The sequence below is a fragment of the Felis catus genome, chromosome A1, assembly GCF_018350175.1.
Source record: "Felis catus isolate Fca126 chromosome A1, F.catus_Fca126_mat1.0, whole genome shotgun sequence".
Taxonomy (NCBI): domain Eukaryota; kingdom Metazoa; phylum Chordata; class Mammalia; order Carnivora; family Felidae; genus Felis; species Felis catus.
This window is the reverse complement of record NC_058368.1, coordinates 143,474,410-143,496,447: the sequence shown is the minus strand read 5'-3', so window position 1 is coordinate 143,496,447 and position 22,038 is coordinate 143,474,410. Positions and strand designations below refer to the sequence as shown.

At 38.3% G+C, this 22,038-nt stretch overlaps 1 protein-coding gene across 2 annotated transcripts in view; it reads right to left on the bottom strand.

Annotated features, from left to right (window-relative positions):
* The window catches only part of CMYA5 (cardiomyopathy associated 5), an 89,473-nt gene that overhangs the window by 23,944 nt on the left and 43,491 nt on the right, over window positions 1-22,038 (bottom strand). The window contains exons 3-8 of one of the 2 annotated variants that reach the window (XM_011284243.4): window positions 19,069-19,164; window positions 17,448-17,681; window positions 15,825-15,847; window positions 10,821-10,939; window positions 3,895-4,044; window positions 702-848 (exon numbers count right to left, since the gene is read on the bottom strand). In XM_011284243.4, the coding sequence (XP_011282545.2) occupies window positions 702-848; window positions 3,895-4,044; window positions 10,821-10,939; window positions 15,825-15,847; window positions 17,448-17,681; window positions 19,069-19,164 (769 nt within the window). Of the gene's footprint in view, window positions 1-701; window positions 849-3,894; window positions 4,045-10,820; window positions 10,940-15,824; window positions 15,848-17,447; window positions 17,682-19,068; window positions 19,165-22,038 lie in introns of those variants that run through there. The other variant, XR_006601230.1, reaches the window with a different exon arrangement.

The window sequence follows — 22,038 nt, the reverse complement described above, 5'->3', positions numbered from 1 at the left end:
CTTCTCCCCCTGAAGTAGTTAGAATGATCTTAAAGGTGATGCAAACCTGGCTTATGCCACACCCATGGCAGCCTTCAGTGAAAAGACTCCATCATGGGATGCATTCCCAGTTGAATAACATTGCTGAAAAACCTTTTGGGGCTCCTAGTACCCATACGATGAAGCCCAATCTTACCTTAGCAAACATGGCCCCCATACACTAGCCTTTGTCACCTCACATCTTTCCTCTCCTTGTTTTTAAGTCAAAGAAATAATTCTAAACTTCTTGTAGTGCCCTGCACACTCCATACTTTTTCTTACCTTGATGCTGCCTCTGCTCATATGTTTTCTATAAATGGAATATACTCCTTTAACTGATCCTTCAAAGGGTTCCATTTAGGCATCAATTCTAAGGAGCCATTCCTAAACCTGCCCCTGCCCCAGGCTCTCTTGAGTACTCCTCTGGAGTGTTTCCACAATAACTTGTACATAAATAGATCATGACCCTTACCACAATTTTTACGATATTTTGTTTTGTTTTATCTCTCGCCCTTGACAGCAAGCTTCTTGAGAACAGGAGCCCAGTTTTACTCATCATTGTGTACTCACCACTGCACAACACCTAGCACACTATAGGTGCTTAATAAATGCTTATAGGTTGATCTTAGTAATCTATAAAGAATTGAAAATTGCCTCCTGACACCCTCTTAACATCTCTTTACCTGTTCTAAAAACTGCCCTTTCGCTTGGCAGACTACATCCAGTGAAGTTCACAGCCATTACCCACACTTGATAGCAATGGCCAGGTTCCAGATCTTCAAAAATGCAGTAGCTTTCCTTCACTGTCAATCTGTATTCTTCCACCAAGTCTAGCACAAAACACAATTATAAACTTTAGGGTGTCTTCTAAAGTTAATTGGAAATTAGCTACTAGAAGAATTGGTCTACTATTTTCAGTGGAAAATTCAAACTGATAAACTTACAGATATCATTAGGTGATAGCTAGTATTTTCAAATACCTAAGAAAACAAGAGCATGCTAAAAAGAGACATTTAGAATGATGCCGTATTACATGTGAACACTTACAGAAAATAATAGGATATTAGTAAGATATGAACTTCATCTGCCACAATTAAAGTAATGTAGTTCAATAGCAAATACTAAAATTGCATAGTTTATGTTAGCTTAAATCTCAGTAATACACGCTCAAAAAATTCTTAAGAAGCAATGCCAATATTTCAGGAGAGCATGTAATAAAATAAGGACAACCCCATGTTTTCCAAATTTATGATGTTATAAAGCAACTTCCCAAATTAGTCAACAATTTTAGTATTCAGTATAATTTTCAAAGTTTCAAATCCTGGTTCCTCTTCATGAATTCCAGAATCCTTCCAACTAGAGAGTTCCACAACTTACAGAAATACTTAAATAACTTTGATAGGTCACAAACTATTCTAAAAAATAATTTGGTCAATTAAGACATTTCCTAAAATTTCTAAGTCACTTTACTCTCAATATTTTAGTAGTATCATTACTCAATACCATTACGAACACCTGCCCCTTTGGGCCAATCTGATTATTCGTACTGAAATGTTTTCTCCTTTAAAAAGAATTATTTTCTTTTTTGAATTAGCCCTGATAATTTTAGTTATCCTCCCTGATTACTCTTGAAAATCACATCTTCAAAACTCCCCCAGTTAAGAAGCCCAGATCATTTACTTTTAAAGGAAATTTAGGAGCTCTTCAACTCCATTTATTTAATTGCATCTTTCTGTCCCAATGAGCTCTTCTTTCTGGACAGAAAGTTTGGTTTAAAGAATCTTATAAGGACTTACACAGTGAAAAACATTTCCCCCACATCCTAGAAACTGTGGCTACAGTTTTCAGTGGAATCATCCTCTTGGGCTGAGTTCCGTTGCCCCAGTACTTTTTTTAACAACGCACATAACATACATTGCTGGAGACCCTACACAGAGCAGGGCATCACAGTATAGATCATCAGATTAGCTAACGGGCATCTGCAGATTTCAAGGCGGTGAATAGATGAGACACAGGACAGGTAAGTGTTTGGGGGCTGGGGCAGATGCGGAGGTGAAGTACTAAGAAAAAAACGCACTTCAGGCAATCAATAAATCATTGTGTTTTTTTTTTTAATTTTTTTTTCAACGTTTTTTATTTATTTTTGGGACAGAGAGAGACAGAGCATGAATGGGGGAGGGGCAGAGAGAGAGGGAGACACAGAATCGGAAACAGGCTCCAGGCTCTGAGCCATCAGCCCAGAGCCTGACGCGGGGCTCGAACTCACGGACCGCGAGATCGTGACCTGGCTGAAGTCGGACGCTTAACCGACTGCGCCACCCAGGCACCCCAATAAATCATTGTTAAGAGGAATCTTGGAGAGTCACGAAGGTCCATGACATATGCAGCTAGATACAGAGGAAGAGGAAGTGTGGTATAACAAGACAAACCCAGAGACAAGCAGACAAAAACAGAAGCTTTGGAGTCTCAAAGGTTTGTGCTTGAGTCCTACCCCTGTCATGTATAAGTTGTGTGGCCTTCGGAAAATTACTTAACCTCACATCAGTTTTCTTATTTGCAAATGGGGATAACACTTATCTCATGTTGTATGTGGTCATAGGTCACCAGTAAAATAAAGAGTCCTTAAATGACAAACTTAGCCAACTTCACACTATGTCTAGGGTTGCCTTTGTAAATTTTTTTTAACTTTTTTCTAATTTAAATATGTATCACATGACATCTCAAAAAATTTAAATCTTGGTAACAGTGAAATATAATAAAATGTATTCCTCATTACAAATTGGGCTCCTGAGTTTTGGAATAGCATGTCCATCCTGTCGTGTGCTCCTCTGTTTTCCAAAAAATGTGGGTCTGTCTTCAACAAGCAATATAGAATGCCAGCACACCCAGCTCTGATTCATCAGGAAGTACAACCTCAAAGTGTCTGGTTTCCAGGTCTTATTAGAACTCCTACTGAACAGGGGTGCCTGGATGGCTCAGTTGGCTAAGAGTCCAACTTCGGCTCAGGTCATGATCTCATGGTTCCTGAGTTTGAGCCCTGTGTCATGCCCTGTGCTGACAGCTCAGAGCCGGGAGCCTGCTTCAGATTCTGTGTCTCCCTCTCTCTCTGCCCCTCCCCTGCTCACACGTTCTCTCTCTCTCTCTCAAAATAAAATAAAATAAAATAAAATAAATAAAGAAAAAAGAAGTCCTACTGAAAAGAGATATATTTACAGAGGCTCTAAAGATGTATCATACACTAAAGATGTATCATACATTCACCCTACTAAGCACTTTCACTTCTCTCTGCATATTAATTGGGAACATGAGGAAAGCACATTTTTCAAAGCCCATGCCTCAAGAATTGTGAACTCTAAATTAACCTTTATGGTTTGTTTACAGCTTTTATCAAGATGGATCTGAGAAACTGCCAACCATGACATCTAATCCTACATTTGTGCTACAATTATTATGGAGGACACTGTCCTATATACGGCTCATTTCTTCCCTGCAAAATGGTACGTGTTATACTTTCTTTTAGATTCAAGCACTGAAAGGGACTTGTTCTCCCTGAAAGGCTGGTATGTTACTTCCTTTCTGAAAATGAGAATATCTTAGTTGCTCCTGTTATCCCGCGAACTCAAAGCCAAATTTGAATCTCAATTACAATATTCATGTTGACCATTATGATACCTATGCATTTTCTTTTTCTTGATTCTGACTTCCAATATTTGCTTATATGTCTTATGTTTACTTATATGGTTGTTGGCTTATTGTTGTTTCTGTACGTGGCCACAGATGCGTTGTGGAATGAGTCTTAATACGGATATCTGTAAGTACTTCACATAAAGATGCAGAAACGTACACACACATCTGTATCTGTGTTAGAGATCCTACCGTTCACTTCTTGGTCATCTTGTGGTTCCTCCATGCAGTAAACCTGGAATGAGTCAATGACGTCTTCCTTGTTCATGCTCCAATAAACTGCAATTGTTGTGCTAGTGGCAGAATTGGGTTCCTGAGGTTCTAATCTAGGAGGTTGTGGAACTGCAATATAAGCAAGATTTATTATCACTAATGCTGTTTTTATTTATCGATTTTTTTCCTTTTACAAAAGTCCCTTAGGCCTGTTGAAAAAAAATTCAAACAATATAGAAGGACGTGGAGTAAAAGTGGAAGGGCTCTCTCATTCTCAACACCCCCACCCCAAAGACTCTCACTGGAGACAACCACTGTGACATTTGAGGGCATATCCCTCCAAAATGTTTTTTTATCCATTTGTATATGTGTGCTTATATCCACGTAGAAATAAAAATAGACCCCAAAATATGATCACTTGAAAATACTCCTCTGTGATCCTATATTCAGAGTAATAAATGTATACAGGTTAGAGGATGCATCAAATGATATGGTTTTCATTCAAAACAAAAACTTGAGTTGCTCTGCTACCTAACCAATGTTGTATCCTTCTACATAGAGTCTATGTTCACAAAAGAGATTTAGTTGCTACATGATCAAAACAGAAAAAAGATTTGTATGAATAAAATATCAAAATACACTTTCTGAAATTATATTCCATTTTCTCTTTCCAATGTGACTATACCTACACATTTTTTAAAATATTAAACAAAATATTAAAATTACCTAGGAGAAAAAGTACACTATTAACTGATTCAAAGATAAGGTTTAGATATCTGATATAACTCTGTTGTTCTGAATTTTAAATTCAGACAATATTCTCAAGAGTTTTCACAGAGATTTAAAAAGTTAACATTATGCATATTGAACATTAACAGTGTATACAACACCATAAATCAAGCTCCAATGCAATTGTCTTCCAAAATTTTGAGATACAAAAGCATTGAACATATTTTACAAATTAGAGGAAAAGGTTATTCCTATAGTTGAAAAGATGTTATGCTTCTAAATTTGTTTTTGTGGTTATTTTTTCCAGTCAACATTTCCTGAGAGATAAGCTTACTGAAATACTATGGGCCAAGTCTTATGAGATTACTTTATTAAAAGTCAACACCAAAGGAAAAGAAAACAAAGGTTAGTTCAACAAGAAGGTAAAAACAAGAAAAAAAATAAATGGTCTAAGGGATGGAACAAAAAGAGGCAAATCGGAGATTCAATAAAGACATAAAGAGCTGAGGAAGTACAGAATTATGAAAAATTAGAAGCAGGATAAACGGGTGGTCAAGTTCATGGGCTTCAAAGTAGAGCCTGATGTTAAATGCCAGATCCCTCACTTACTAGCTATGTTATCTTAGTGTCAGTTTCCCCATCTTTAAAATGGGAAAACAACAACAATAATAATAATAACATTTCCTCCCAGGTTACTTGTAACCAGCATATATACATTAAGTGCTTAGCAGATTCTCTCACATATCAGCAGTGCTAAATTTTCAAAAGGCAAAAAGGCCTTGGCAACAGCACAGACAATGGAGGGAAGAAGGCAGGAAGCCCGTGAAGATGCGAGTTGAACCGGGGATCCATCATCTGGTATATCACAGAGGGTCTACAGAGGTAAGACATGCTGAGTAAACTTAGGCTGAGCAACCATGCTTAATAAACTCAGAAGCCTGCCTGGCAGAGCACCTCCCCAACAAATGATAATGGTTCAGAGACCCATACACTGTCTTTGACTTTCCTGTTTGTCTTCCCAGCAGGAAATCAGTGTCACATTCTAAAGGAGTTCATCCGGATAAATGGAGTTCAGTAAATTTTCATGTTACCTAGGTTTACTGAAAAGCCAGGCAGAATTCTTCAACTATTGTCAATTGCCTTTGAAACAGTGTAGGAGAACTCCTTGAGGCATGAACAATGAAAATCTCCCTTTCTTTTTTCCTATGAATTTTACATTGAGCTATATCTGTTTTTAAAAATGGCAACATGGGGGTGCCTGGGTGGCTCAGTCGGTTAAGCGTCCGACTTTGGTTCAGGTCATGATCTCATGGTTTGTAAGCTCGAGTCCCGTGTCAGGCTCTGTGCCGACAGCTCAGAGCCTGGAGCCTGCTTCCGATTCTGTGTGTGTGTGTGTCTCTCTCTCTGCCCCTCCCCAACTCATGCTCTCTCTCTCTATATATAAACAATAAATAAAACATTTAAAAAATAATAACTAAAAATGACAACATGTTTACAGAAACATCTCTCTCAGGTAGCATAACAAACTTAAAAAGTGATATTTACTCCCCCCAAATCACCAAATTTTAAGGAAGAAGTAGTTGTAGAGAATTAAACAAAGAGTGTGGGCTAGGAATGATTTTGGACCTCATGTGTTCCTTCCCCCAAATTATTACAGTTAAAACATTCTTTTTCAAAAACAGGAAATACTTTTACCTTTCAAAGTACTCTGAAAAAGAGAATAAGAATATTCCATAGATATAATCAAATGATTATGGCTGGATTTACAATTCCCATGTGGCAGAATATCAGAGACTGAGATTTCATATGTCAGCAACTCTGTTTACACTTCTATAGGAATAAACTTGCACAGGAGTAATGCCAAAAAAAACAAAATGAGATTTTAAGGCTTCTTTATTGGAGGCTAAGGAATTGGGCAGAGAAATCACCCCATGGATTCCCTCCTTCTGATGGAGTGTGCCCATAAAGAGCTGTCACACTCAGGAAGTTAAGCATCAGATCAACTTAGACTTCAGGACCTGTGTGGCCAGATGCAGATTCCCATGCCATCTAGTTCTTCCCAGGAGAGCAGCATTATTCACAACAGCCAAAAACTGGAAGCAACCCAAGTGGACATCAATAGATGAATGGACAAGCAAAATGCGATACAAACATACAACACAATACAATACAATATGATACAATACAACACATACAACGCAATACAATACAATACAATGCAATACAATGCAATACAATATTATTCAGCCTTGAAAAGGAAGGACATTCTGACACATGGATGAACCTTAAGGACATGATGCACAAAAAGACAAATACTGTATGATTCCACTTATACATGGGATGTAGAGTAGTTAACCTCATAGAGACAGGGAGTGGGGTGGTGGTTGCCAGAGGCTGGGGAGCTGGGGGAATGGGGAGGTGTTGTTCAGTAGGTACAGAGTTTCAGTTTTACAAGATGAAAAGAATCTGGGAGACGGATAATGGAGATAGTTATACAGAATGTGGATGTACACTTCAAAGTAGTTAAGATGGTAAATTTTATGTTATGGGTATTTTACCACAAATAATAATAAAAAAAAAGTCTGCAGGAGCCAAAGTCAAGGAAGCCTTGGATGTCACTAATCTCTGGTTACCCTTCCTGCTACAGCAGTGTGCTTCACCTCTCTGGTGTGGAGGAGTGGTTCGAGTATGAAGACCTTGAAGCCTAAGTGCCCCCCACCACACACACCCCCTACCCTCAAGTAGCTGTGTATCTAGGGCAATATGAGAGACATTTTTCTGTTCCCTCTGTGTCTTCACCTGTCAAATGGGAATAAGAACAAAACCTATCTCCTAGGGTTGTTGTGAGATTGGATGCTAACAGTCTCCCTGGTACCCTTACATGGCATCATGTAAGTGTGGAATGAGTGTTAGGGACTGTTCCATTTCCCAGCAGAAAAGTCACATCCTTTCCTTAGGATTTCTGATTGGTTTAGGGTATGATCAGATTAACTTTTCAGGTACCAGGCAAAGATTTTACATCTGAGAGGCATCACTGGTCACAAATGAGCAAAAACTATTTAGCAGCAAGTCAACACCCTGGGCTCCAGTTCTATGAAACAGACACACCATGCATGGCATTTTCCTCTCAGAAATCAGTCTCCCTATAAACAGCTCAGAACTGCTGGGACTGCCATGTGCCCTATTTCCGAATAAATCATTAACACTTTGTGACAATTTAACCCTGTGGCCTCTAAAATACATGAGATGTCCTGTCGTTGCCTATCAGATATTCAAAAGAATCCTTCTACATGAAAAACAACATTTAATGAATCCCTTAAAAGCAAACAATCTACTTCATTAATCAGAATTTCTTACTTTCCAATCACCGCTCTAATTGCTGGGGTTTTTTAAATTTAAATCCAAGTTAGTTAACATACCCTACTACCTACCATAGTAGTAATGGTTTAAGGTGTAGAATTTAGTGATTCATAACTTACACATAACACCCAGTGCTCATCCCAACAAGTGCCTTCCTTAATGCCCATCACACATTTAGCCCATCGCCCCACCCACCTCCCCACAAGCAACCCTAAGTTTGTTCTCTGTATTTAAGAGATTCTTGTGGTTTGCCTTCCTCTCTGTTTTTATCTTATTTTTCCTTCCCTTCCCCTATGTTCACCTGTTTTATTTCTTAAGTTCCACATATGAGTTAAATCATATGAGATTTGTCTTTCTCTTACTGACTTATTTCGCTTAGCATAATATACTCCAGCTCCATCCAGGTTGTTGCAAATGGCAAGATTTCATTCTTTTTCATTGCTAAGTAATATTCCTTTTTTTATATATACTGCATCTTCTTTACCCGTTCATCAGTCAATGGACAGTTGGGCTCTTTCCATAATTTGGCTATTGTTGATAGTGCTGCTATAAACACTGGGGTGCGTGTGCCCCTTCAAATCAGCATTTTTGTATCCTTTGGATAAATACCTAGTAGTGCAATTGCTGGGTCATAAGGTAGCTCTATTTTTAATTTTTTGAGGAACTTCCATACTGTTTTTCAGAGTGACTATACCAGTTTCCATTCCCACCAATAGTTCACCGCTCTATTTCAATGCCTCTTAAAGACACTACCAAAAACCACCCTTTTGTTTGACACATATATGGATAAAATCTATTAGGATAAATGATCGAATTTTGCACTTTATATAAGGTTGATGGGTTTTTTGGGTCTTTCTAAAAGACACAGAAAAAGCCTTTTACTAGTTACTAAACTAAAATTGTTCCTACAGGAATGTAAATTAATTGTCAGTTTAAAAACATCAGCTGTCTTTAAGGTGGTCTAGAAGGAATATAGCATCTTTTAAGGAAGATAGGTGAGTACATTTTACAGTAAGTGAAACTTGGTAACTTCACTGAAACACAGCAGCTTTGGGAAATCTAAATAAGTTTCATTGTCTTGTTTGTTAAAATAGCACATTAAAAAATATTTTAAAGAGCCAGCAGGATGCTTCTGACAGCTGAGTAGGAGGCTCCTGGCCACAGAGCACGATGCTGAGCTGGTAGTTCTCTAACTAATCTGTTTAGTATGAAAAAAAGGGGGCAGGGGCTCAGTTGAAGAGAGAAAAACCACTCATAAGGAAAAATCTGTTCAACAGATATGAAAATATTTGGTTTATTTTTCCTTCTATACCTAACTGCTGGAGTGAAGCAAATAATCTCTAGAAGACAGAGGAGAAATCTTGTTTTACAAAGAGAAAAAAAAAAAAAAAGATGAGACCTTTGGTTCCATCACTCCTTCTCCCTATCTCCTTGATATTCTAAGACAGTCACAAAGGTTCAAATGGAAATGCAGATTATAACTGTAATGGTACGCTAGTCTTATGCTTTGATTCAGAATCTAGCTGTAAATTTTTACAACTAAGAGGTTTTTTTCCAGTTATATTTCCTTACATACAAAAACTATAAAGCAAATATAAACTATTCAGATTATACCAAAATGAAAAGCTTTTGCACAGTGAAGGAAATAATCAACAAAACTAAAAGGAAACCTGCTGAATGGGAGAAGATATGTTCAAATGATATATCTAAGGGGTTAATATTCAAAACATATAAAGAACTTACACAATTCAACATCAAAAAAACACCAATAATTCAATTAAAAAATGGGCAGAGGACTTGAATAGACATTCTTCCAAAGAAGACATACAGATGGCCAACAGGTACATGAAAAGATGCTGAACATCACTCATCATCAGGAAATGCAAATCAAAACCACAATGAGATATCACCTTATACTGGTAAGAATGGCTAGAATCAAAAAGACAAGAAAAAACAAGTCTTGGCAAGGATGTGGAGATTGTGGATATTGGTGTGCACTGTTGGTAGAAATGTAAGTGGGCTCAGCCACTGTGGAAAACAGTATGGAGATTCCTCAAAAAATTACAAACAGAAATACCATATGATGCAGGAATTCTACTGTTGAGTATTTACCCAAAGAAAACACAAACAGTAATATGAAAAGATATATGCACCCCTGTGTTTATTGCAGCATTATTTACAATAGCCAAGATAGAAGCAATTTAAAGGCCCGTTGACAGATGAATGGATAAAGGGGATGTGATATATATGGAATGTGATATACATATAATGGAATATTACTCAGCCATGAAAAAGAACAGAATCTTTCCATTTGCAACAACATGGATGAACCTAAAAAGTATTAGGTGAAGTGAAGTCAAACAGAGAAAGACAAATACCATATGATTTCATTTATGTGTGGAATCTAAAAAACAGAATGAGTAAACAAAAACAGAAACAGAAACATAAATATAGAGAGAACAAACTGGTGGTTGCCAGAAGGGAGGGGATTTGGGGGATGAGTGAAATATGTAAAGGAGATTAAGAGGTACAGACTTCTACTTATAAAATAAATAAGTCACAGAGATGAAAAGTACAGCACAGGGAACACAGTCAATAACATTGTAATAACATTGTGTGGTGATGGATGGTAATACACTTACCCAGGTGCACATTGCAAGCAATGTGCAGAATTTTTGAATCATTGTTGTACACCTGAAACTAATATAACATTTTCAACTGTATTTATTGAGAAAAAAAACCTTTACAAAAGAAAAAAAAAAACAAGGAAAAACTGCCAGATTTCAACAAGGTAATTAATATATTAAAATTCCTACCAGCCACTTGTTTTAACATCTGGTCACTTCTTGCTGAGCTGTCATCATAATGTTCAAACAATGAAAATGCAGCAGGCATTTTCTCTAAAGAAGCTGTGTTCTCCATTGCAGACAGCAACCTACCATAGGAGGAAAAACATTTCTACATAAGTCAAGAAATTACTAACATACAAAATGAAAATAATTGTTTAAAATAAAGTTGTTGTTGGTGGTGGTGGGTTTTTTTTGAGGCATTGTATCCAAAAAGGAGTTAAACTGTTTCAAAGTCTAGAAAACATATGTCTAAAATCTATTTATTCTTAGGATTCTTTGGTTGTAACTGGTTAATATTAGAAATTGCATACCTATATTCCCAAACCAGATAGATTCCATCAAGTTATACAGTCTCAATTTTGCATCTATAAATTTAGTCCTAATGGATAGTCCTAATAGAGAGTCCTATTATAATGGTTAGTCCTAACAGATAGTCCTAATATACTAGTCCTATTACTATATTCTAATGATTATTTCCAGAAGGATATAAAGGTGGACAGCCCTTCTGGAAATTCACATACTCTGTGATGCCCTTGCTTTTCTCAACTCTGACTATTATGCTTCTAGTTATTTAGTTTTTCAAAAATTATGTTCACCTACTATGTGGCAGGCACTGTTCTGGTACTGGGGATACAACAGTGAAGGAGGATAAAGTCTATAAATTCTTTAGAAAAATTTTTTTAATATTATTTTGAGAGAGAGAGAGTGCACACATGAGTGGGGGAGGGGCAGGGAGAGACAGGGAGACACAGAATCTGAAGCAGGCTCCAGGCTCTGAGCTGTCAGCACGCAGCCAGACGCGGGGCTTGAATTCACCAACTGTGAGATCATGACCTGAGCCGAAGTCAGACGCTTAACCAACTGAGCCACCCAGGTGCCCCTATAAATCCTTAAAAGACTAAACCACAGTTTATAAGTCAACAGCTTTTATATACTCAAGACCCTCTTAGCGGAGATGCTAACTCTTAGCATTTGTCTTCAGGTACAACCTGGGCTTTAAAAAAAAAACAAAACAAAACAACCAAAAATAAAACAGGTTGATTCCGAAGAGAGGAAAAGGGGGAAGGAGAGACTGTAAAACCATTCCACTTTAGCATGAGGGGCCCTAAGTTTCGTTAGGAGCTCTCCTCTGTGCATCTCGCTCAAAGGAGGCTAGAAATATATACCAGCAATTAAGCCAGGTTCGAGGAACTCCACTAGCTTCACTATCGTGGACTTTTTTTTTTTTTAATTTTTTTGTCAACGTTTATTTATTTTTGGGACAGAGAGAGACAGAGCATGAACGGGGGAGGGGCAGAGAGAGAGGGAGACACAGAATCGGAAACAGGCTCCAGGCTCCGAGCCATCAGTCCAGAGCCCGACCTGGGGCTCGAACTCACGGACCGCGAGATCGTGACCTGGCTGAAGTCGGACGCTTAACCGACTGCGCCACCCAGGCGCCCCATGGACTTTTTGGTTTGGGTAGCACAGATCCACTTCTGAGCCTTTACACTTGCTGTTGGAACTTTCTTCTCCTAGATATTATATAGCTCCTTCCTCACTGCATCTCTGTTCAAAGGTCAGCTCTTCAGAGAGTACACTACTCACACAGCACAACCTGTCCTTAATATCCTTTACTCTTGAATTTTACCTCCTCAAACTTATCACAACCTATTTGTTTCTGTGCTTCTATTTCACCAGAATATAATCTACATGCAGGAAAGGACTTTGTTTTGTTCACCACCATACCGTACTAGGTTACTTGGCACACAATAAGCTTTTAACAAATAAATTTGGGATGAATAGAGGATACTTTCATTTGGGTGAGGATATCAGGATCTCAGGTCTGGTAAATGTTTTAATCAGTGTGAGGGGAAAAGATCATAAAATATAACTGAAATATTTAAAGAGTGCCCACTATGCTTACTAATGCTAGGAATAATAAAATAATAAAATACACTATCATCTGATTTTACAAGAGATGGTTCCAGGAGGGTTTCAAAGAGGAGGTGAAATTTGGGCTGAGTCTCGAAGAATGAATAGGAGTTTCTGAGGCAGGAAAGGAAGGAAGGGTGTTGCAGACAGAAGAACAGCTTGAATAAAGGCTGAGAGCTGTGAAAGGTGCAGCACGTCTGAGGGGCCAGAGGGACCCAGGGGCTACCTTGGGAACCAGGAAACTGAAGACAGAGAACAAATGGAAAGGTGGTTTGTGGCTTGACTGTGAAAAGACTTTCATATCTACCAAGAGTTTCCATCTTATCTCACAAGGCAAACAGAACCACAGGAGTGTTTTCACAAGGGAAGTTTAGAAGAATATCCCTGAATGAGTCTAAGAAAGGACCAGAGCAACTATGCAGACCAGAGGCATTAGTGAAGTGGGTTGGGAGAAGCCCACAATGCTCTGGGTGAGGGAAGACACCACAGGCCTAAAAGAAGGCTTTGGGGAGGCAGAGGGTGGAGATGACGGATTCTGAATTAAGGAATAGTGCTGACTAGCACGTTCACCGAGCCTAATCAAGGCACGTAACTGACTACGTGGGGGAGTTTCTGTAACGCAAAAGTTCTGGGTGTAGATACCACAAATGAAATGTTTGAGTTTTCCCTGACACACTTCCCTGTTCAATTTTAACATCTGTATATGAAAGGATGAGCAAGCATCTTTTTAAGGGCAGGTCCTACAATGGTTGGGCCTCTCCTTCTTTTTCATTATTGTAACACAAACAAGCGAACCGGAGAGAGAAAAAGTAAATGCATCTTCTTAACAGACCAGCATTTTCTAAGCAAATGTGTTTTCCAAAATATGCAAATATTGAGTCTAAATATGCTTGACAGCGTTCCTTAATTTAAGTGTTTTCAGTGTTGAGAAAAATAATTTAATATACAAGCACTGCCTTTAGAGATATCATATGAAGGCAGGGAGAAGAAACAACAAGTTAAAAAAAATACAACCAGATAATAAACAGTTATTATGGCAAAGAACACCAATAATACTGAGGCTTTGAGGCAGAAGTTGTCTTGAGGACCTGAGAGTCTTCTTTCTGGTGAAATAATCAAGCGTTACAGCTTGCAGGTGTGTGCGCATGTCCACACACCCCTGTGCGTGTCTAAAAGGGCTTTCATTAATTGCTCGTGTTTCTTCACCAAATCCCAAGTTTTGTTGTCTTTTTTCTTCAAGAAAAATAACAGTTACCCACGTGTATTCTCCTTTAGGTGGCATGCGGCTGTAGCAAAGATTAATCCATTGTCGATTGGACAATGAAATAAAAATTAATTAAAAGGACACACAGATGAACAAGTTCAAGCACAAAACCAAAGAACTGGTATTTAGAATTAAATGGATGCCAATTCATATTAGCAAGTTAACATCCTAACATTGAGAAAAATAAAAATGTACTATAGCATTTTTGAAGGTCAAAGTGTTTGCTATTTTGTATTCACCAAATTTTCATGCCAATCAGCATGTTCAGTGAGTAGATGAAATATCAGTAAGCAAATAATGCATCTACACTGTCCAGTGTATATGAAATGGCACTGTAATATAAAAATCCATATACTCTTTAGACAAAATTCAATAATACTTAGAGAAATGTATACTTTTTTAAAAAATAAAGAGAACTGGAAATAAGGTCTGGGTATGAGTTTCCAGACCTACCTGGTGTGCCTGAGACTCCTGTGTGAGGACTGGTAACCATGCAGACCCATCATCCCACCCTGGCTTCTCCTGCAGTGGATCTGGGGTGGGACTCCAGGCGCTTTCCTTTAACAAACCTCACAGGTAATTCAGGCATAACATGTTTACGGAACCAGTGCACTGGAGGATGGATTGTTATACGCCAGAGGTTCTCAACCCTGTCTGCCCATTACAATCACCTCAGAAGCTTTAAAAATGCCCAGGCCATATCCCAACCCAATTAAATCAGAATCACAAGAGGCACAATTCAAGCATCAGCGCTTTTTAAAGCTCCCTGGGTAATTTGATTTATGACAGAGCCATTGTAATAAAAACCCTTATTGAATAACGCCAGTACTAACATACAAGTTATTTTCTTAAAACGTATTAGCAATATTCTGTTGCATAGATTGTTTTTAAAGGTAAGCAGGAATCATCTGTGCAGTTTTCATTATCTAAAAAAAAAATCAGGTTTCTATGTTTTAATATAACACAAATGCAATTTTTTTTATTTTGCTTTATGCTCTTTTGCAATTTGCCATTGAAGTAATCTGAACCAAATTTGCAATTTTAAAAAATGTACATCAAAGGGATAGAAATAAGAACATTAGGCTCAACTAGTAGGAAAGTCCTCAGGTCTTGCTTTGTGGCAAAAGGGAAAATGTGTCAGATCAGTATGAGCAGTTCAACATCAGATGCTCCAAAAGATAAACACAGATCTGATGGTACGTGTTTTTATAGACATTTCCTAGTTTCTTGTTGAGTGTTTTGCCTTTTAAAATAATGACAAAAATCCCTTAGATTGAGTCTTAACGGCATCAACAAAGACAAAACACAATCAAAAAAGGAAGATTCACTTAGATTAGCTGAGAAGAAAGAGAAGATACATGCATGCCTATCGTTTGAAGAGAAACTGAGAGAACATTCCATTAAGATTGCAGAAGTCAAAATTACTCAAAGCAAAAATGAATGATTCTTTCAAATGCTCATATTTAACCAGTAAGTCTAAGTATCTACAAAATGTTCTATATGCAATGACAAGAAAGACGGTCCAGATTAGGCTGAAAATACAGAATACATCTCAAGGAAGCAGTTAAAAATCTACATTATAATTGTTATTTAACTAAAGCACATGCAATATTCTTTCAAAGCTGTCATTTAGCTTTTAAAAGCAGTGTCTAAAAGTGAAAATTCAGTAGCTCAGTCAAGGTATGTATTTTTTAATTGGCAGCTCATTTTCTAGAAAGCATCAAAATATTAAAAATAAAGCATACAGTCATGCTATTCTCAGTCGCCACTACATTGTGCCACGTTTTATATACCTTTCATTGATTTCCTCAAATGACTTACGAGGTAATAAGAAAGAGGGAGAGAGAAAAAGAGAGAGAGAGAAACTAATTAACAACAAAGTGTAAAACCAACCTAGAGCCTTAAGATTATGCATGTTCTAAAGGCATTATTTTTTAGCTTTTCATCTTCCCTCCGTCTGTTTCTTTTGGGGGCTATAACCCCCAGCAGCAAGGAAATGAGGGTCAGAAGGGGTCGGGGGATCTGGGCAGGGGTGGAGGGGGCTTAATTTCCAGTTCTGCTCTACTCTCTATGATAAGCAAGGCCAGCAATGAATTCTTATGCTGCTCCTCTCTACTCATTAACAAATGGCTTAGCTTCCAGAATAGAATTCTCCAAAGCAAGAAAAAGGACTTCTATTTGTTCAATGTGGGATATATACCTAAAATGCAGTCAGTAGTTATCTTTGGGTGATACCTTCTCTGTGCTTTTCTGTATTTTGCAAATTTTTAAAAATGGATATGTATTACTGTCATAAGCAGAAAAAATGCTTTCTTTTTTCCAATTTGTTCTAGAGAGAAAATATTTTTATCAAACAAAGGTAAGGTTCTTAGGGAACACAAAGAACTTTATTAATGTTACACTTCACAAGAGGTGCCTAATTTAAAAGATTAAAGCTTTGCCTTAAACATAAAGCAACTGAAGGATTTTCATTCTCCTTTGAGGATGCCATATCTAACCTACTCAAATTAGTCCTACCTGGAAGTATCTCCATATCAAAAGCTTAACATTATCCCATTTTTCCTTGTTCTATCTCCAGACTTCAATTGAGAGCTGGGAGGACTGGGGAACTTTGAAAGGGAGGTCCCAACTCTTCATAAGATGGTGCTTTCCTCCAATATGACAATTAGGTGTGAGACCATCCTCCAGGAAAACACTACTCCTGGTCAATCCTGGTTCCATGGAGAACCAGGAACTTACTGAATGTTCTAGGGAATTAGGAGAGCAAAGAGCTGCCTCTGTGGTGCAACTTGAGAATCACCCAGGGGAATCTCGGTCCATAAGATACTTGAATTAAGGAATCTGGTCCCCAGGAGGACCCTTGTAAAAACACTGATGTGTTACCTGAAAGAGGTATCACATTATGTCGTCCTTTTGCATGCTGCAAGTGTACTGACATGTTACTCTCAGCCACTGGGTGAGGCTCAGAGGGAATGGTCCCTAGGAGATGTCACTTCAGATTAGGGAGTAGGAGTGGAGAGGACAGGCCCAGGGGCCAGCATGAGGATGCCAGGCACTGGGAGATCAGGCTGGCACCCAAAGGGAAGGCATAGCATGAGTAAGGCTTTCAGGCTGTTTTCCTTCACTCTTAGAAGGTGACCAATCCACGTGACAGAGTGAATGGTTGATGCTGTGACCTGACTTTCAGGTATCCTTCAGCTAGATTTGGATGTTAAGACTTTCAGGATTTTCTGGGCCTTTTCCATAAGCATCAGGCATGCCTAATAATCTTTAAATGTCAGAATTACATAAACCCCCCAGAGAAATATAAACGATACAAGTGATCTTGGGGAATATTGAAAGATGAATTCTAAAAACTAGACTTGGATGCATAGAGCAGGTGGAGGGTGTCTAGGCCTGTTTTAATTGGTGCTTACAGTCAGGAAAACAGTCTCGTCGAGCTCCTCTGCTTCTCTCACGATGCTCTCCAGGGTGTCCTTGGCCGTGTCCATGCTCTGCAGAAAGTGGACCATCTGGTCATGTAAGAACTCCATCTTCTTTTTCTTCACTTCCTCAAAGCTCTGGGCTTTCTCATCATACTGGGCTAAAACTTTCTTCATCATCTCCTCATTCTGTTCTTCTAGCTTTTTCTCATTTTTACTACAGTTTTCCTAAAAAACAAATAAAACAAACAAACAAACAAACAAACCATTTTTTAATGAATCACAAAGTGCACGTCTTGCTTCTTTTCTTTTAGGAGAAACACCAGTCTTTTAAAGAACTGAGCTCTGGTGTCTTCATAAGAGAATTTTAGATTATGGGCACAGTCTATGTTTTCAACACATCAAGTCTCTTGGCCACGGTTAGCTTTGCAATAAAATTCACTGTAAGATTATTATCCAGAAGGATTTAGTTAACGAAACAAACAAACAAAAAGATATTTGTGTGGAAGGCTTGCCTACTTGCATTTCCACAGGATAAAACTTGAAGATGGCGTCACAGTGAATGAATGAAGATCCCTGACCTTCGTTTAGTGCCATTTTCACCATTCCATGAAAATCCTTGTGTGAGGAAGGGAGAAGCAAGATACTGGACAGGGCACTACATTCACAAGTGCTCTCCAGGGAGGGGGACAGCTTCCACCACAGTAAGAGAAAGTTTATTGCCCATCTGGCAAATCCAGATACCCACTGGATATAGTGGTTCTCACTACAGGGCTAGTGATAAGGTGATCATATAATTTATCGTCTAAAATGGATACTTGGTGGGGGCATTCGAAATAATTAGCGGGTGTTAAATGATCTAAAACAGGAGTTAAGGAGACTCTTCTCAAGCAAACTAGGGTGAGAGTAGCCCTCATGATAGGGAACGTGGGCACCAGCCTTCTGCAGCAGCCCTCTGCCACGTGTGATTGACAAGTGAGGATATCTGGGCCATTTCTGCATATGGATGGAGATGGCTCCCCACCCCTGCCTCCACTGAGGAGGGAGCAGGGACCAACAGCTAGGAGGGCATAAATTCATCCAGATAGTGGTACTATGAGAGACACGCATTTGTCCTGGGCATTGGACATCAAGCATTTCTGCAGAGCTAGCCAGTGAAAGACAGGATAGTGGAGCAAGTTAAGAACTCAGATCTGAATTTAAATTTTGACTCTCAACTTACTATGAACTTACTATGACCTTGGGTAATATACTTAACTCTAAGTTTCAGTTCCTTACCTAGAAAATGGGAACAAATTAATAACACCTGTTTCATATGGTTATTGTAAGGATTACATTGGATAAAGCATGCAAAGCATTTGCTCTGTCATTGTAAGCACCTAATAAATGTGTATATGTTTTTAAGGACAAGTCGTTTATCCTTGGAAAGGAAGTAGTTTCACTGATTACACACAGATGGAAGACTTTGAGGACCTTCACTTTTAATGGAATAAAACCAACAATGGCAAACCACATATGCATACACAATCCCTAATTCAGATTGTTCTGGCTCAGAATTCTTTCCTTATAATGACATGAACAAACCAGGTCAAAGTAAAGGGTTATGGTAACTTACCTCGATGGTATTAAAAAAAGATTCTATCTCACTAACAAAGGCTTCAATCCTCAGGGACTTTTCTTGTAAATTATCTAGAAATTCTGCTAATTGGACCTGAAGAAAAAAATTTAGATATGGTTGGTATATGACATTTGATAAAATAACTTCAACCAGTGAGCTCTAATTTCCTCATAAATTTAGTACATTTGGTAGAGATTTACTATGTGACATTCACTAACAAATCAATCTTTAAATTTTCTTCGCTGCTTCATCTAAATTGACTGTAGATAATTCTGTATGATAAACAATTAGGAGGTTTGTGAGTGAGAGCAATAGAAAGTTTATTTTCTCATGCAAGAGGAAGGAGTTCTTGTTGAGTACATAAATTCAAAGCATACTTGTTTTAGTAAACCATGGATTTTAATTTTCTCCTTAGTAAAGCCTCAATTTTTTTTAAATTTGAGGCCGAGGTTGGGGGGATGGGCCAGAGAGAGAGAGAGAGAGAGAGAGAGAGAGAGAGAGAGAGAGAGAGAATCTTAAGCAGGCTTCACACTCAGTACCGAGCCTGACTTGGCGCTTATCCTACAATGCTAGGATCATGACCTGAGCCGAAATCAATGGTTGGATACTTAACTGACTGAGCCACCTGGGTGTCCCTAAAGCTTCAATTTTTATACATTGTCTTCTTCAAAGATTGCAGACTTTTTGTTGAACTTGTTCAACTTATCCAAGTAGTCTCCTCACATTTGTGCCAATGGCCTCAGTGTGCCTGGATCACTCTGAGAAGGTGCTCAGAGTGTCACCGGACCAGGAGCCTAGCATACCAAATAATGGAAACTGTTTACTAAAGAGACCTAAAGGTTGTAATAACCCTTACAGGGTTAAAATACTCAAGAAGTGAAAGCCAACTAGAAAATGTATGGGTCATGGGGGAAGATGGTAGCTGCCTTAGCCATAGTTATAAACCCTGCTATAACCTATTCAGCTGCCTGGTTCACTATCCACAGAATGATGGAGAAATAGCAAGGATGGAAGCCCCTTCTGGATCTGGCTTCTGCTTCCCTCTATAGCTCTTGCCTCTTTTCCACAAGGTCCCAGGCTCCAATCACACAAGCCCCATCTTTCCTTGAACTTTTTCTCACCCATGTGCCTTTTCGTGTGGTATTTCCTGTCTCTAGAATGTCCTCCGTGCCTTGAATGCTGGAAAAACCTCTATCTTACTGAAGGTTCACTCGGTCTTCACCTTCCCTCACCCTCTCAGTCCTACTCTATTATTTGGCTCACTCCCAAAAGGGTCCTTTTTCAAAACACTGTGCTCCCATAATCCTGACTGATTTGGGGAGCCATTAGTCCATCTTCTTTTATTTTTGTTGTCATTCCCAATGATTGGACAGTTTCCAACATGTAATGGGAGGTCAATAAATACTGAGAAAGAAGGAGAGAGTGAATGAAGAAAATAAGTGGCAAAAGATAAGTCACCACAGTGGAGATGGCAGGAAAGGAGAAGCAAGGACCTCAATGATCTATAAAGGCAGTCACCAGTTTCTGACTCATCACAAATGGTCTGCTCACACAAGATGCTAGAGAATTCTCAAGGTATAACTTTAAATTGATTTCTAATTTTTAAAAGTTGTCAACCAACTCTTAATCTTCACAGTTGATTTAATGAAACAAAGCAGGTCTCCCTGGCTTTAGTGAACTAGCTTTCCACTTTTTTTGGTCATACTATTTAGAGAACATCAGGGGGGAAGAACTTCAAAATGGTTTTAAAGCAGGAGACGTAACCCCTTGCTTTTGAACTTTGTTTTAAATTGACAATATTTAGACAGAATTATTTTTTAATTTCTAAAACTCATAGAGATAAATAAAACATAATTAAGAAAGCTAAAAAAAATCTAGTCTTTCTGCTGACAGTGCCCAGTAGTTGTCAGTTAGCGAAACCAAGTGTCATCACAGAATGGGGCACATTTCACCAGTGCTAATGCATCCAGAAGCCTGAGATTTCATTTTTTTTAATTGCCCCATCTTCTACCCCCACATTTTACCAGGTAAAGTTTCAACAAAATTTCACTGTAGAGAAGCATAACCTATGTTAGACAATTGAGAAATTTTAATTTTCTGGGGGAAAAAATGTCAAGATTCTAACATCATTTTTTAAATCAAAATGAGCCTAACAATTATTTAACAGTGTCCTGATTGAATAATCATATTGAAAATTGCTACCATTAGCAAGGCACTGGGCCAAGCAATACGGATATACAGCCAAGAGCATAGCTCTGGCATCAGACAGACCTGGGTACCAATCCTAGTCTGTCTTCCATGACCTTGAGCAAATCACTTAAAACAATTTGCACTCATTTCATTGTCTGAAAATTGATGATAATGACAGGGTTGTTGTGAGGAGTAGATGATATCTTGTATGCACAGAATTTAACACAGTGCCTGGCATGTAGCCAGTGCTCAATTCTTGTGATGGTCTGCATTTTAAGATCATTCTGGCTAATGTACTGGAGGATGGTTTGGAGAGACAAGGATAGGGATTCCAGTTAGAAGGCTACTGAAAGTATGTCACAATCTGTAAGACTAAATACTTGACTTCCAATAGTATCTCTGGGGAGAGTATTCATAATTACATGCATTGAGGGTACGTGTTGTGACTAGCTTTTTAACATTGGGAATCTATAGACATAGCCAGAAAGAATGCAAAGGTTTTCCATTTTTAATATCAATTTTACCATAAGGAGGAAATACAGAGAAAACCAAAATTTAAAACGACCATCTTGAGCTTTTTATAAAACTTGCAATAATATTGTTCAATGTAATATAAATGTGTATTTTTAAAGAATAATAGTGTAGATAATAGAAAATAAATTGTGCTTTATGCTCAAAAGTACATTTTTCAATTTAAAATCCTTTGGCCCTTTCAGATAATGTTAAGGGCTACTGCCATAAGAGAGGACCCCTCAAAGGCAGTGACCCTGTGTTATT